The sequence below is a fragment of the Chelon labrosus genome (assembly GCF_963514085.1).
Source record: "Chelon labrosus genome assembly, chromosome: 8".
Taxonomy (NCBI): Eukaryota; Metazoa; Chordata; class Actinopteri; order Mugiliformes; family Mugilidae; genus Chelon; species Chelon labrosus.
The window spans coordinates 8,523,855-8,541,018 of NC_140358.1; the positions used below are offsets into that span (position 1 = coordinate 8,523,855).

Here is a 17,164-nt window from a genome sequence, read left to right on the forward strand (position 1 = left end):
CTCCAGTTTTTGCTGTGTAGGCAGTACTAGCTAACTCCAAAGTAAAGAAAAATAAGGTACATTTAGTATTATTTATTTATTTATGTTTTATTCAGATTTAAAAAAAGCATAATAGCTTTCTAGATCAAGTTTCCCAGCAGTGTATAGCCTCATCTATAACACCTAGAGCAGCAAATTGATCCTTACACAATAATGCATCTGTAATTATAATCCAAAACTCTAAATTTTGAATAAAAAATTGTGGCATCAATGCATAGCATTTCTAATCTTCCTGATATTGCCACAGTGTAACTTTATGCACATACAGTTTATTTTTGTACTGCTGCTTAAAGTATGTTTTGGTTTCATTTTGGTCCCCTTTACTTGAGATGCTTCACATGCACACACAGTACTGGGCAAACTTGTGGAAAAAATAGCAGCGAGATCGGGATATATTTAATAAAATAATGCAATTAAGAAGAATACGCATTACTTGGGAACTAGAAGGGACTCATTTAAATTGAGCACACTGAGGCTTGGATATTGTGGATTGAATCAGTAGTTGCAGATTGATGAAAAACATCCTACAGAGTTGTGTGAGTGTGGGTGACCTGAAACAGTGAAGCATGTTTTCATGAAACGTGCCAAGTATAACACAGAAGAAGCAAGAAGCATGGAAAATGTATTTAAAAAAACAAAACAAAAACATAACACGTGTTTGGATCATATTTTTTTTTTTTTATTCAAAATGTACATCAATGGAATCAAACTAAAGTAAGATACTGAATCATTTGCAGTGTTGGAGAGGTTCTGACTACAAGAGGTGATGACTGATACTAGAAAAATGTATGGCAATTTCTGACACCAAAATGTTACTTTACACTCAGAGTCACGTCCAAAGATCATAGGTAATAAACAACAAGTCTCCACTTCAATACACAAAATATATCCTTATAAATTATATAAATGCACGAGTATCCTTTTTAAAATACTCCGATCTGGGATTCAGTTCAACTCCATCTTATACTAGTATTTGGCAAAAAGGGAGCTGAAATCAAAGGACAGAGCAAATATACAATAATAATATGCACCATTTTGAAGTAAACAGCATCGAAGGGAACAGGCCGCAAAACCGCGTTATTAAGGGGATAAAAACAAGCAGGTCAAAGATCACAGCGGTAACGAAATAAAAAAAAAAAGAGATGCATGCAAAATATTGAATAGGCCGGTGAATATTAAAGCACAACGTGTAATTAAAGGCCATGACATGTGATCTCCATGGTATTCAGCAGTGAAGGCAGTGAAGTATGACTGTAATTTTGACGTTCAGAAAACCTGGAAGTTGAATATTTTCATTTATAACTGAACTAGATTCAAGAAAAGAAATATGTCTATCAGCTATAAACATGATACATGACACATTAGATGCATTAAGTGCTTCTGTCTTTGTATATAATCCACAAGCATTGACGTTTTTCTAATGTGTGTTTAACAATGCTATTGAGAATATGAGTGCATAGTGTAGGTCATAGCCATTTTAGTAAAGACTAAGTAAAGTAAGGTTAAGTTCATCAAATAATGATCCTGAACCTGCGAGTCCTGTAAATGTGTAAACCTCACCTGACGACTACTAAGAGCCTCTCTATGTACATTAAGACATAATAGCAGATTTAAACTGTGCCCGGTTCCAGACCTGCCTGGGTTTAGAGCTTCATTGGGTGGTCAGAAATACCATGCGAGTCCACATAAGGCCATAATCAACAAAAAAAGGAGATGCGATGGAGAGAATAAAAGGTTGATACAGCGAGAAAAACAGTAAGAGGTAAAGGGTGCTTAGTTCTTGCTGAAGCTGCAATCCCCTCTTCAGGTGGTCAAGACAGATTAAAAGAAGCTAAAGAGACAAAAAGAGAGAAAGCCAGCAATTAGAGAAGATGCCAAAGCAGAAACGCTCACAAAAAACATTTAGAAAGGAGTCTCATATCAGGGAGAGAATAGCTTTAAATTTGATTACAGAGATTGTATTGCGTTAACTCCAGCATCTCCACACAGTGAATTAAATCATGTAATTCCACATAATCATTTTGTGCTCCATTTAAGTGCAGAAAAATGTGAAACGCTATGAGTGTACATGTCACTCCCTCACAACTGAAGTGGAAAAGGTGTTAGTCACAGCAAAAAAACATTACACATGTAAGCATAAGCAATAAATCAAGAATTAGGCTGCTTGAGGTGAGGTTAAAGCAGCAGTGAAGCACATACAGTAGACATTAACCCATATTATAGCAAAGCAGATAATGATTAAGAAACCCTGAAGGATGGGGTCCACAAAGCCTCTGGTCACATTTGAGGTACTCAGTACCCACATGGGCTGGTTCTCTTAGCAAAGCTTGAGGACTGAGGACCTACTCAGTGCAGAGCCAGGGATTACTGCAAAGGAAAGTGAAAGCACACAGACCAGTGAGCTGAGGATTAGGAGGGAATGGGTCTTCTCTTGATGTATCTTGACCCTGGTAGGTATCATGTGGAATCAAGTGTGTTTATGCAGCAGTGATTCAACAGAAGACAGTTTCATACTTCCTGAGATAGTTAAAGCAACCTTGAAGAGACGAAAAAACTGTATAACTTATTTGTCGTACACAATGATTATGGCCACAGTTGGAATATTTGGTGAGAAATTGGCCTTTATTTTCTTTTGCGAATTCTTTTTTTTTATGCGTTAGAACTGAAACAAACAACACTGGTCCCTGCAGGACGATGAACATCAATGACTGACTTTTAAATGTGCCTTTATAATCAAGTCAAATTAAAAAAAAAAGAAAGTTACAATTGCACTGACAACATCAATATTGAAGTAATAAAAAAACACATCACATCTGGGTATAAAACAAAGTGCAAAGCTAATACAAGTATGCTCAGAACACATGGCAATGAATGAGGTATGGGAGAAGTGGCAAAAAGATTAGGCTCACATCTACTCATGCATCAGGATAAAATGAAACATCATCAGCCAAGGGACGTGAACAAATGAATTGTTGCCATTTTTCAGCATTTAATGTTTAACTTTGTGTAATTAAGTTGCAGCACTGATGCTTGGGGTTCCCTTTTCCCGGATTTAAACTGCCTTTACGCACGAGGGATTACTACTACTACTTTTCAACTGCTGCTGCAAAAACACAGAGGGTCAATCAAACTCTGATGTTAATATTAATTAAAAAAAAAACAAAAAAAAAGCTCACATCATGCAAAGACTCACTGAATATAAAACAAATATGGAATGCATTTTATGAATTTGCATAAAAGCTGAATAATGGCTTGTGAAAACACATAACCGACAAGCGTCATTCAGCAAAAACAAAAATAAGTGATGTCAAACTGATAGCAATGCCCAGCGTCTTCCACAGAGCAAGGAGGGAGGGGGCATGGATTATGGGGGTTGGGTGAGGAAGGGGTACTGTAAAGGATGATGGGGGTGGAAACTCATTCACAGCAGGATGGCCACAAGGGAGCACTTTTTTCTACAGGAATCTTTAGCTGGAAATAAGAGAGAAGGGCTGTTATTGCTTTCTTTGAGTTAAAACATCATCACGACACACAGTTTCACATCGCTGACAACACATCAACATTAGTGACCAGATGGTATTGAGAGCAAAACATGCTTTCAGAGGTCTGAGTGTGAAAATACTGCTGCCACATTATGTAAATGTTTTATTTTAAGGTGTTTTTGTCCTGCTCTCGAGTTTTACACAACATGTCTGACCGTCTCCCTCTGAACCTCATTCGTCAAACAGCATCTTGTTTTCATCTGTTTTAACAGTCCTGAGATGCTTGAGGAGTTTACAGATTGCGAGACAGATGTCTTCATTCACTGCTGCCCTCCCCAGCGGTTGACTCTTAACAACATTGCTCTCTGTGGATTTGGCTTTTGTATCCACTCAAGAGGGAGGGAGCGGTGGTGGTGGGGTCGTCATATGGCTGCGAGATCAACCAAACATGTCATCTCTATAAACAGAGCTGTGCCCTGAGGCAGTTTGCCGCTCTGCTGTGACCCGTTGGCCTCAGTTACTCCTCAGTTCAGCCCTGAATGGCTCTTTGTGTGACAGAAGGGAGGGCCACAAAGAAAATAGAGACTGTTGTGGATTTTTGGGAGGCAGATGGAGCAGTTCATCAAATGGGCGTATGGGGATCTAATAAAATGGTTGATTTAGGAGCTGGCAGAGCGATGCTAAACACTACCAGCTCAAGGATATGATCGGCAAGGACGCTATGAAATATTGTAGTCTGTGCATTCCAATGTCTAAATTACCCATTTCTCTGACTCAGTCACTTTTAACTTTAATGGGCAAATAAAATGCATGGAATTTAGAAGGTATTTAACAACCTTAAGTTGATTGTAGTTTCATTACGATCTAGACTGACAAAAAGGTATTTCTGTGCACAGCAGGGCTGAGAGTGATGATTAGGTTCTAATGTAAATTGCATTTAAAACACCATCTTTTTTAGTTTGTAGGTAATCCATCTGAACAAATCACTGATGGCTCATTTACCTTTTTCATTATTTGATAACTATTTTTGTCTTTTGGTGGTGTCAAGAAGGGCGTCTTACCAGAAAAAGGTGCCTCATGCAGCATGCAGGAAGTGTGGGAGGAGTTAACTGGAAAACATTACGGATGCAACATAGGTGACACATGCACTCACAGGACACGTTCACAGCTACACAACAAGCAGTTATAAGTAACCGTGCCTCCTGTGGAGAAACACTGACATTCGCCTGAAGCTTAAATATAGATAACAATGGTTATTATTCTGTAAACACTTCATGTGCAAGACCTCACTAGTTGGTCTAAATCAGTGATCCACACACAAGGCTCAAGTTGCACAGCTGCGTCTTTTGGAAAAGAAATATTTCAGGCAGAGCTCATAAAGAAAGAAAGTCGCTGTGAAGGAAATAAATTAACGGGGAAGAAATGAGCAAACAAGAACCTTCTCAGTGCAAGTGTCTTCTTCTTTTTCTAACAGGCACCAAGTCACATCAGATTTGGAAGTTAATCATCAGCATGAAGGATTCAACAATAGCACATTGGAGATAGACTTGAAAACATTGTGCTCCACACACAATATATTGTGTATATACACTCCATTGCCAGTTTATTAGATACACTACTGAAAACAAATGTATTCTAATATACACCGATCAGGCATAACATTATGACCACCTTCCTAATATTGTGTAGGTCTCCCTTGTTCCTCCAAAACAGTTGTGACTCATCAGAGAATGGACATGGTCCTTCTGAGGGTGTCCTGTGGTATCTGGCAACAGAATGTTGTTAGTGGGAGTCTTTGGGTCCTATGGGTTGAGGGGAGGGGCCTCTGTGGATCATCCCACAGATACTTGATCAGTTTGGGATCTAGTGAATTTGAAGGCCAGGTCAACACCTTGTGCTGTTCTTCATGTTTTTTTTGAGTTGTTCCTGAACTGTTTTTGTGTGTGTGTCTGTGTCAGGCTGCATCCTGCTGGGGATGGCTGCTGCCATCAAGGAGTGTCATTGCTATGGGGTGGGGGTGCCTGGTCTGGTCTAGGTGGGTGGTACATGTCTAAGTAACATCCACATGAATGCCAGGTCCACAAGTGTCCCAGAATAACATTGGATTGTCACAAGATGGTCAGTGTTATTTACTCCTCCTGTCAGTGGTTTTAATGTTGTGGCTGATCGGTGTCCTGCATTACATCTTAGCTCCATGACCAAGCTTCAGGAAACAGCGTAAGAAAGGTGGGAACTCAACTGGATGTTAATTTGAATTAGTTTGCAACAAAATGTCTCTAACTGGTTGCAAGACATTCCAACTGCGTGTAACTCATTCTGATTTTCTGTTCAGGCTAATAAAAACACGTGTTGTACAATACAATTAAACACTACTACAAACCACAGCCTCCAAAATTAAACTGATATTGATATTTTAAACTAATGCTGAATACCATAACCTTCATGAAGCTAAGATTTAGTTGAAGTTAAAATGTATTCAATTTTACGAGTGTACCTTATGGACCGGTAAATGAGTGCATCTGCTAGAAAGAAGGCTCGTACATTAATTCGTATAAATACCAACAATGTCAGTTAATAAAGGAATATGAAAAGTATTCACAGTCGGATGAAGAAAGCTGCACAATAACAGCTCATTTTCAAGTTAATGCAAATTTAATTATTAACAGCCTTGTAATAAAAACACGTGACGTAGTACTTGATTCGTGTGGAGCCAGGAGCAGCGTTTAATTGCAGCGCAAACATTTCTGTCTGGAAGTCACTCATCAGACTCGGCTGACTGTTGGCCATCTTTCAACTATTTGGATGGGGCCAGCTCTTCATTTTCAACAGTCTCTCGCTCCCCCTCTCTACTCCCCTTATTTTTCCACATTGCTGATGAGTTATGGATTCTGGTCAGCTCTCTCATAATGGAATTTAATGCTAACTATAATCTCTGTTATTATGTGGAGGATAAAGTATTCATCTGCCTCTCAGAAATAAAGAGTGGCGTGAATGTCAAACTACTTATAAGGATTTTACAGAGCCATTATCGGCTATACGAGCAGATCTCAGGTGGATTATTAATGAGTGATGACAGAGAAACCACCCTGCTAGTAGGGCATGAATAATAATATGTATTAATTTGAACAAAACTCGAGTTTTTAAATTCAATTCTTTCATCAGGGCTTAGTAAGTAATTTGACTAAGGTCTGTTTACCCCTCAGGTATCCAGTATCCAGGCTTTTCCATCAGAGGACTGCACCTGTGGTGTGAGGGTAAAGACACAGGGGGAAGAGAACAATACTTACTTTTTCCTCTCTTTGTCCCTCTTAAGTGTGGTGGAGCCCCCTGCCTGCTGGGCTTGGTTCTGCAAGAGCTCTGCAGCAGTCTTTTTCTGTTTGAAGGTGTTGAGCTCATCATCCAGGGACTTCTTCTTTTCCTCCAGTTTCTTTTTCTCATCCTGGTGGAGCTTCTTCAGACGGTCAAACTTCTCATGCAGCTACGTAGCAGTGACGAAACACAGCAGTTTTGTGTCGATCAAAACAGGAGCAAAAATGTGCTCAAAACAGACAGAATAGTGATGCATCTGACGGTACCTCTTTCTCTGCTTCTTTGAGCTCTGACTCCTTTTCTTTTACTCTTTGGACGAACATTTGCCTCATTTCTTCTTCCTTCTTCTGCAGTTCACCCATGAACTCGTTCCTCTTAGCTTCATATGTCTCCTGCAGACTGGCAGAGGGAAGGGAGAAAGGAAATAGAAAGATTGAACTGTGCATCATAGGACAAGAAATGCAGACAAGCAAAAACTCACAATCAAACAAGATTTAAGACAATACAGGCAGCAAGGAGGATGGAAAAAAGAAAACCACAGATCCTGCTGCGAGAAAGAAGTCTGAAATCTTCTACCTGAAGGGCTTGCTGTCAGGGTCCGTGTCCTTGAAGCCCATCTCCTCAAGTTTACAGCGGCGGTAGAGCTCGTAATGGCGCGTGTGAGTCTGCTCTCGCAGGTCCTCCATGTTGACTCTGATCAGCATTTCTCGCAGTTTGACAAAATCACAGTGATTCTCATTTTCCACTGTAAGAGACGCATATCACAGTAACACACATGTTGTGTCAAACGCATTCCATTCAATGTGAATTTAATAATTAAATATATCATACATTTTGACTGTAAATTAGAGATCTTTTCCTACAAACAGCGCCAGTACAAAACAGGACAGTGTTCATGTCCTGTGGCTTCTCTATTGATTCTGTTACTGGACTGGGTCGAGGGCCATGCCTCCACAGATCGTGTGACATCATGTGAGTACACATGCATGCCTGAAGCCAGTGTGTGATAAACAGACCCAATGTCAGATAAATCCTCTGTTCAGAAATAATATACAGTCAGTGCAGTCGGTGTGCATTAGGACAGTGATATATTTTTCAGTGTTTTGGCTGTAATCCAACACATTGAATTTCAAATGAAACAATGAAAGTGAGGTGAAAGCTCTGATGTTGAGCTGTGGCGATGTTTCATTTCTATATTGAATAAACAATGTGGAAACTGTAGTCCTGTTTATCCCCTGGGGGATAAGTATGAGATCAGCTACAATTTCTGCACAGTTCATTGGATGTAGATATAAACACCACAAATTTAAGCAGTTGTCCGATGAGAGGATTACTGTATACTGAATCAATATACACGTGTGTGTGTGTATATATGGCTCTGTGAAGCAGGGAGAAAAGCACTGTTAGTGTGTATATATATACACACACACACACTCGATTTTTGCACAAATTTTCCACAAATTAAGACACTTTAACAGATCTCATTGAGCATTTTCACCACTTTGTGACCTTTTAGAAATCTGACAATCAGAGCCAATAAAATAAATTTCAGATCAATCTATGATTACAGCAATTGTAAGTTGCAGCCCTCCACCAAACCAACCCAAAATGTTCACATCCTTATGGATTGCACCGCATTTAAGCTCTATGTGGCCGATAGGACAAATCACCAGTACACCCACATACATGGATATACACACAGTTGCTAACAACAGCCTCGTTAATGCTGTAAAGAATTAGCTTGAGTGCCAGTTCGAACGATGCCAAGAGTAGTGATTCTGCTGTCTACTAGTTACACATTAAACACTCTCCATTATAGATTGATCAAGAACGTCAATGATAGATCAATTGAAACATCATTAGTGAGGTAACATTTCTCTAAGAGCTGCTGCTCTGACACACAATATGACGACAACTAGGGTGCTGCAGCTAAATGGAGTTATATAACTAGTTATCAGCTAGTGATCTGCATCTGTTGGAGCTGAGGGAATAGCTACAGCAGCTCTGACAAGAGGGAGCATGCTCAAATTTCCTGTGCAGAATGTAACCCAGGCTTACCCTGAACCGTCCCCCAGGGGTACTGCCGGGCCTTCACCATCTTGTTCCCAATCTTCACTTCCTCTGTGCTCCCCACCACGGCAAATGGCAAGTGGCTCTGTGAAGCAGAGAGAAAAGCGCTGTTAGTGAACTGCCAAAAGATTCTGCGGGTTCTCCTCAGCTTCTTACTACAGAAACCCATTGTGCCACCAATACAACTGCATTAACATGTACTGTATGCTGCTGCTCTGCTAACATTTCATCACAAATCAAAGCGCACTACTGCTACCATATTATCTGTAGATCAGAAACAGAAATGACACATACATTGTTTTTATTTATGTAGCTGAACTAGATGGAGCCACAAAGAAACAGCTCTGACTTGTGTATGACCTTTTATAAGGACTGAGTGATGGTCAGACTGAACAGCAACAGCCGAGAGGCAACGGCCTAATAGAATCAGTTAGGGAGAGTTAAGGCATTTCCACAGATCAGGACTCATAAACAGCTAAGTGAGTCTTGGCTCATCTGTCAGTGGACACAGACCCTTTCCCACACTGCCGGCTTCCTGCAGAGTGAGCTGACTGATTGTGCTGCTCTGAACACACTCCTCGCTGTGTACGGTGGCTTCCTGACAGCCTGAGCAGACACAGGCAATGCCTGTCCTGATTCCACATCACATGCTGTGAGGCTGATGAAAACGATGTTATGAATTAAGTGGCATACTCTAAATGCACCTGATATAGACAGAAAGTTGGTTCTCATCCTTACGTTCATGGTGGAGTTGATCTCTGCCACGGATTCGTCATCAGTGGGGAACTGGTAGATCTGTACTCCATTGCTGACGAGCTCACTGGTGATTTTGATTTTGAACTTGGCCAGCTCGCTCTTGGAGATGGCATCCGACTTCGCAATGATTGGAATAATATTGACCTGTCGTGGAAAAATGTGACGAGAGTTAATGTAGGCTCACAGTGACAAGGTGTAGACAAGCGTTTCGGATATGCAACTAAATATAGAGCATCTAGCCGTCTTTCAAAGACCTCACCTACATTTCTGTAGCCCAAATTTAGAAAATTGACGTAATTTTGTGTAAGTCACACACTAACATTACAAATCAAACATTCCTGGTGAAATACCTCCAACTGAACAACATTTAGAATTAATAACAGTATAATACATGTTTCCTTTATGTGCCCTCCAGTCACTGCTTGTCCAAGACCATCATTTATAAAGGAAAGGGAACTGAAAGGCCTGTGCTCCCTTCATTTCAACACAAACCTCTCTCTAGCTCCAGGATCTCTGAAAATCAGGCCTTTGTGTGTTGCAGACAATTGCACATTCCTAAGTACAAAGAGATAAAAATAGTAAAACAGCAAAGAGATCAGCAGTCTTCCATCTCCTGCTTCAGATCACACAAAAGCTCTCAAAGCATGGCGTTAAGAGTCAGACAAATGATTTCAACAACATTTTCCCTGTCAATCTAATCCAAACAATGACAAACTCTGGCAGAGTCGCTCTCATATACTGTATGCACTTACAGCTGGATGCTTTCACTCCTACACAACTATTTTTGCAGTCCCATATCGCCCACACAATCCCAGATTATTTGTTCTACAAATGTAGGCCCCTTTAACTAATAGCGAGGGATGCTCTGGGTCATGTGAACAAAAATACTTTCAGTGCACCACCAGGTCTGGTGTCGATTCAGCGCCTTGCTCAGGGACACCCCAGCAGGGCCTTGTTTGAATGCCCCCCTAGGTGAATGTGTAAACAGAGGAAGCTCTGCTCTGGATCAGGCTGTTGTGAGCGCATCGCTGGAGCCCAGCTGCTCTGGCAAACACTCAGGCGGCTCTTTGTACAAAAGCCAGGAGGTCCATGCAAATAAGCTACTGTGGAAGGGACCTCACAAAACCGATGCAGCAGACCTCATTTCACAGCTGACCTACAGCGATGCAGTAACGAGACCAGAGCCAATTTGCATTTGCATAAATGCTGCAAACATCCATGCAGTGCCAAAGGATTTACGGCAAGCTACAGTACGTGTGTTCATAGGCAACAACATATCTATTAAATAAGGAAATCCTGTATGTTAGCAAATTAACTGCATGATGCTAATAATGAGTCATTTTTAAACTGTATAATTAGTTTGAACTGATGGAATAAACACACAAATAATAAAACAACTGGATGTTGATAAAGTGCAGCAAAGCCCACCTTGCTGTCGAGTTTCTTCATGGTCACCAAATCCAGGGATTTGAGCGAGTGTCCCGTTGGAGCGATGAAGTACAGGCAGGCGTGGATGCGGGTGTCATGGTAGCTGTGTAGCGTGCGCTTGATTTTCAGCTCTTCCTGTAGATATGCTTCAAACTGGGCATCAATAAACTCCACAATGGACTTGTAGCTGCCAAAACAAGTGGGAAAGGGAAGTAATTTGAGCACTCTGTTCTCTTGTCAATACTCTTCTTGTCATGTCGTGTACACAATCATCACTGGCTCCAAAAAAGTGCAGCTATATTGGCAGACACACTGTGTTTTCATATAATCAAGAACGTCTTTTGCTCAGATCTAACTCATAATCCACACCATATTCTTTGAGGGCAGCTCATAATCCATTGTGCAACTTTCTATCAGACTCATCAACTTCAGTTAAATACTATGAAATCACACTTTGCCTCTAGCACATTTGTGTTCAGCTTGTTGATCTATCATGAGTAAACACAAGCCTCGATCTACACCACTAAGAACAGCCCTGACTGAGTATAAAACTAGAAGCTAGAAATTAACCATTTCCTTTTGATTTGTTTTTACTTAAAATATTCGGGATTAGCTGGATTGCTCTGTCAATTATCCATTATATACTGATGTCACTACTCAATCTGTAAACTCAGTTATCAGGGAACTTCCTCCAGTTCATGACCAGTATTTAAATTCAGTCAGCCATTTCAGAACAACTTCCTGGTAAAGACTATTAATTTTTAACTTAGCAAGTTGAAAGCATTGATTCCTCCTTCCCGTGTCTGTGAGGATAACTTGCCTAATCTGAGGAGAAGTTGGCCATTAGGTCCTCTGAAGTATGAACTTCCAAGGTTTACATGCATTTGAGAAAGTCCGTTTGGCTAATACAACAATAATTTAAACATTACCTGCTAAGCTCAAACAATATAGACAATGGACCTGGGAGAAAGACGTTGACCCCGTGCAGTGAGCCCTACAGGAAGCTTCAAGAGGCATCCACCCTTTCCAGAACACGTCATCAAATACCTTGTGAACATACTGTAGGATATTCTGCCTTGGGCCATTCACATGACCATGAGCGTGTGCTTGTGTAAAATGCAATAAGCTATTTCCTGGTGGATTTGCAATCTGAAGTGTAAAACCTGGAAACAACCGCAGCATTCCCATTGCAGACAGCTTGCAGAGTTGGAGTTCACATGATATAAAGTTTACGTCAGGAGTACAGCCAGCAGTTACAGACAGAAGGGAAATTTTGGTAACAAAATCTAATGGGCATGTACAACAGCCAGAAGGTCATGACAAGCCCCAGGGCTGAAATATCCCATTTATGCCAGGTAGGAAATCATCTCCATCTAATGTTTCTAAAGCAGGAACTTTAATACTGGTGAAGAAACTACTTGAGGTGAAGTCTTCATTTCTCATCCCATGCAATAAGGATCAGGCCCGAATGAAACCTGAGCTCTGAAAAGGCTTCAGGCGTATGTGTATTGTATGTCAGGAATTTGCACAATTAAGTGTGGATTCTCTCACAAAGACAGCCATAGAAAAGAGAGACCTTCCCCTCGCCCAGAGATGCGATAGTTGTCCTTACCTGTTTTCTTTATTGATCTGGTCTCCGAAGCCCACGGTGTTGACGACAGTGAGTTTAAGGCGAACATTACTCTCCTGGAGTTCATAGGTGTTGGACTTGAGCGTGACTCCCGGCTGGTTGTGCTGGGTCGGCTCACCCTCGAACTTGGTGTTAAACAGCGTGTCCATTAGAGTGGATTTGCCCAGACCCGTCTCACCTACGCAGCACAAAAACATCATGTTACTGGGATCTTTACTATTACATCATTTTAAATCACATTAAACTGCTTTTATATTTTATACTGCTTTTATTAAACTACTTTTATATTACTCTGCATACTCCAAAACCAATGCAAAGTCAATGATATTAAGATAAGATAATCCTTTAATTTATCCCACATTTTGGCAGCTTTTAATAAGTTTTAAATAAAAGGTTAAGCTCCTCTCTGACACTTTTACTGACACTTATTTAAGTCAGAGCAGATTAAAAAGACACACTGAGGATGATTATTTTTGAATGCTTTAGCCGTAAAACAGTGGAGATAGCAGCCTGGTGATGTATGACATCCATTTACTGTTGGAGACTGTTAGATGACTCATATAGAAAGCTCTCTCTGCAAGAAAAGCTATTTTTATTCATCACGGCCTGACCTACAGTCTAAGCATATCAGCCCATTTTTGTAGGACATCTTGCTCTGCTAAAAATGTCCAGTTTTTCTATCAAAAGCAAATGAACGGATGTACGGAGGGTTCTACTGCCTGTTTCTGAGCAATGTTCAGGCTCTTTTGCTCAAGTCAATTTGACATCTTGTTTGAAGTAACTGGCAGCCGATTGTAAATGCTGGGACATGTTAAAGTATTAAGTGAGAATTTAAATCCAATCTCCTGATATAATAACACATTAAAAAAAAAAAACCTGTGTAGAAATTTCAGTCGTCTTTGAACTGTACATCTTCACATATCTGCTTCCTTCCCTTTTAGACCACAATTAAATTATGAGAAACAAAGATCACATGTCTTTGCGTCAAGTGATTCTTACAGTTGCATGAAATGTTGTACTTGTGAGTCGCAACAGCATTTAGAGTTTGCAACAAAGGTTGTTTTTGTATCAACTTTACTTCCGTATTTTCAGCGGACTGTATTTTATGTTTGTCTACAGTGGTTTGAAATGCAAGTAGTAATGGCATAATTATGAAGTAACACTGTCAGAAAGACACAACAGTGGAGATGTTTTCAGCTTGGAGGGAAGTCAGAACCATGCCATTAAAGTTGAAGTTAGTAAATAGTATAAAATGGAGGATGAAGATATTACATCCCAATCTGAAATGCAGTGTTTTTATTCAACAAAGTTATCATTAAAAGAAGATCCTATCATTTTAAGAACATATGGGAACCTTTTATCATTATTTTTCCTGTGACAAATGGAATGAAGACTCTTACAAATTTAAGGTCCTGTGAACAAGGGGCTACACAGCAGTTCCAGTGGTTTATTATTTTATATATATATTCAAAGTACTGTTGTAGGCCGTTAGGGTAGAACGGTTGGGAGGGTCTTTTTTCTGTGTATTAGTGGCCATTGGGATATTTCTTTTACATAAACTATGACTTGGAATAATCAATGAAGAATGAAGATGCTGAAAAAAGACACAGAGAGAAAAAGTGTGACAATATTTGTGCATGTGTATGTATGTGTACATGGAAACATTTCTCACTACCCAATAAATCCTGTAATGAATTATACAGCATCCAAGTTTACCAAACATGCTGGTGAATAATGTCATACCATTTAAAGCACCTGCAGACTCTTCTGCAGTTTCCTACCAGAACTGAAAGCATGTTACTCATCACAGTAACTAAAGCTGACTGGACCAAAAGATTCTAGGTGACTTGAACACTGAACTGCTTTGTAACTTGTGGAAAAGCTCCACTGATGCAAATACATTAGCTTTCAGCCTGAGGCTGTAGAGAGTAAAAGCCTGTTCATGCTTGATAAACTCACCAACACAGAGGATGTTGAAGCAGAATCCGTGGTTGACAGACTTGTTGACCAGCTGGTCAGGCATGCTGTCAAAGCCGACATGTCCAGCCAGAGGGACAGCACGAGCTCCTTCACCCTATAAAATTAAAAATTAAAAAATTAACACAAAGTGTCAATCACTGAACACCTTATGCACTGTAAGGCCTTGTTACGGTACTGTTGTCTCAGCTATTTACATGTAAAGAATTCTCTCTAACACGCTAAAATGTACATATCAGTTATTATTTTGTTGAGATATCACATTATATTATCAAGTAACACCCAAATAATTACACTTTCCACCATTTTGGATCATGTTTGTCTTTGCGACAGCTTTCAGGTGCAGTGCAACTCACTTCCTGTTTCCTGAGCTGTAACTTTCTTCCCACAGTCGCGAGTGTAACCACAATGCACATATATGGAAACATATTTCTGTTCATCTCAAGATAACTGTAAAAAGCTTTGAAAATATGTAATTAAATAGCTGTTGTTGTTAAATATGACCAAATAATAGTTAATTTAATATAGTCAGCACAGAGCTTCCTTAATGTCACTTGTACTTTTAAGTCTCTATCGCTGGCTCATCGCACGTCATTTCAATCTACTATAACACCGTTTGTACACAGTCTATCTCAGGACCAGAGTGACAATAAACACTTGAGTGTAAAAGCACAGTTGCTACATGTGTGTGGGGGCGTGTGGCTGGTGGTGAGCATTTTGGTCGTGAATCTCATTTCTGCAGTCTACATCTACATTATGAGGTGCAGGAAAGCAAAGAATTTAGATTATATGGCAAAAGTGAGAGCTCTGAAGCAGCTAAACCTCAGACAACCGGCCATTATGTGGCTTAACAAAACGCAGTGTTGCTGTCCAATGTGGGAACGTCTTTGAGAGAAAACTATTCTGTTTAAAGGTCAGTTTAAAATAACTGGGGAAGCCTATGGTACTAAACAGTTGTGGATTGTTTGAATAGTTGAAATTGGGTTTAAACAGCTGAGGGAGTGTTTGGGAAAACTGAGGGTAATGCGCCTGGACAAACAGCCTCGACTCTTCAGATGCAAGTGCAACATTCTTGAAGCCATTCCTGCTTTTCGTAAGACTCTCAGCCAAGTTTCACACAGACGGTTTTCATTCATTGTCCCGCAAAGGAACACCAAACTGCAAAAAAACACGCTATTCTAAGCATTCTCTCTGGATTTCTGGATTTAGTCTTTCTTCCCAAAACAAATAAAATAGCCATTCTTAACACATGCTCTTCAAATTGCAAGGCTCACTGCTTATAACGAGGTACAACCCGTTTTGTCTATATTTTGTATGCAACATTTGACAACGCCCGACTTAAAGTTAACGGGACATACATGAAACAACATAACGGAAATGAGCACCGTAGCTGTGCCGAATCGGGGGCGTGCTGAATGAATGGCCTAGCGATGGCTTTATAATAGGTTATCGATTTAACAGAAGCTAATACAGTCGATTACACAGAATTATAAATGTTTTAATCCACTACCGTTATTCGTTAGCAAGGTAGTCTAGCAACCGCTACCTGCACAGTGATTCTAAAGATATTAGCATACGAAAATGATAACGTTTATAAAATATTTTGATACAAAGCTACAATTCAGAAGCCTTCGAGCTTAATCTAAAATAAACTAAAGAGAGATTTAAGACATTTCTAATTGATATAATTATCTGATCTTTGTTAGCTTCGGTACACTGCATTTTGGATGGAACAGCTAGTGAGAGCGGGTGTGGACTAGCTAAAATCTGCTCCAAATTACACCCACTCACAAAACGCTAAAATGTGTTTAAGGCATAACAAAAACATATAATATGTATGTAATGACGGCGATGAAAGTATCCCTGAGTAAAATAGGCTACTTACCGCTTGCCTTGCTATTTCAGTTGACGCCATGGCAGTCGCTGTTAGCTGGAGGACGAAACCTCTGCTGCTCTTAGCAAAGGAAGCTGCACCGTTGACTTTACCCCGAAAGATGGCCTAGTTGGATTGTACCACTAATGACGGCTTCCTAGATACGATCTTGTGATACCTATGGTTACATGGAACGTCTATTAGCTATGAACTGTGTAAACGACAGAAATACCCCGGCCCGATCTCCAGAAATTTTCTTCTAAATAAGGATAATTGAACGAGCACCATCCTTCAAGCTCCCCCACAGGATGCAATCATGGTTTCGTCCGGTGGAAATGGCAGTGAACCGCATTCAATGAACGTTAGAAACGGTTAATATTAATTAGCTGCAAGCGGCGAAAATAAAGCGAAAACTAAATAAAAAGGCAACTTGCGGAGGTTGGATATGTCTTAAAAAATAGGTAAAGGCATTAAGACATATATGAGATGCTTGAATAGGGAAGATGCTTGGATTAATCATGGCAGCTGATTTATAAACAGAATTTTCCATATATTTGTAGAGAAAGTACAGGAATAACATTTCTGGTCACGTATATATTT

General features: G+C 40.0%; 1 protein-coding gene across 4 annotated transcripts; it reads right to left on the reverse strand.

Annotated features, from left to right (window-relative positions):
- Positions 1-510: 510 nt before the first annotated feature.
- septin6 (septin 6) lies at positions 511-17,074 on the reverse strand. 4 transcript variants are annotated; one of them, XM_084550549.1, is made up of 11 exons: positions 16,577-17,073; positions 14,674-14,788; positions 12,697-12,892; positions 11,085-11,271; positions 9,639-9,800; positions 8,889-8,985; positions 7,407-7,575; positions 7,097-7,229; positions 6,809-6,999; positions 4,583-4,630; positions 2,414-3,510 (listed from the first exon to the last, which is right to left on the reverse strand). In XM_084550549.1, the coding sequence occupies exons 1-10, from the start codon at positions 16,604-16,606 to the stop codon at positions 4,627-4,629; spliced, it is 1,284 nt and encodes a 427-aa protein (XP_084406675.1). In that variant the 5' UTR covers positions 16,607-17,073; the 3' UTR covers positions 2,414-3,510; positions 4,583-4,626. The 4 variants fall into 4 exon arrangements, with proteins under 4 accessions (XP_084406674.1, XP_084406673.1, XP_084406675.1 ...); XM_084550548.1 differs by lacking the exons at positions 2,414-3,510; positions 4,583-4,630 and adding an exon at positions 511-1,870 and having other exon boundaries at positions 16,577-17,074; XM_084550547.1 differs by lacking the exons at positions 2,414-3,510; positions 4,583-4,630 and adding an exon at positions 1,894-2,406 and having other exon boundaries at positions 16,577-17,074.
- Between the last annotated feature and the right edge of the window lie 90 nt (positions 17,075-17,164).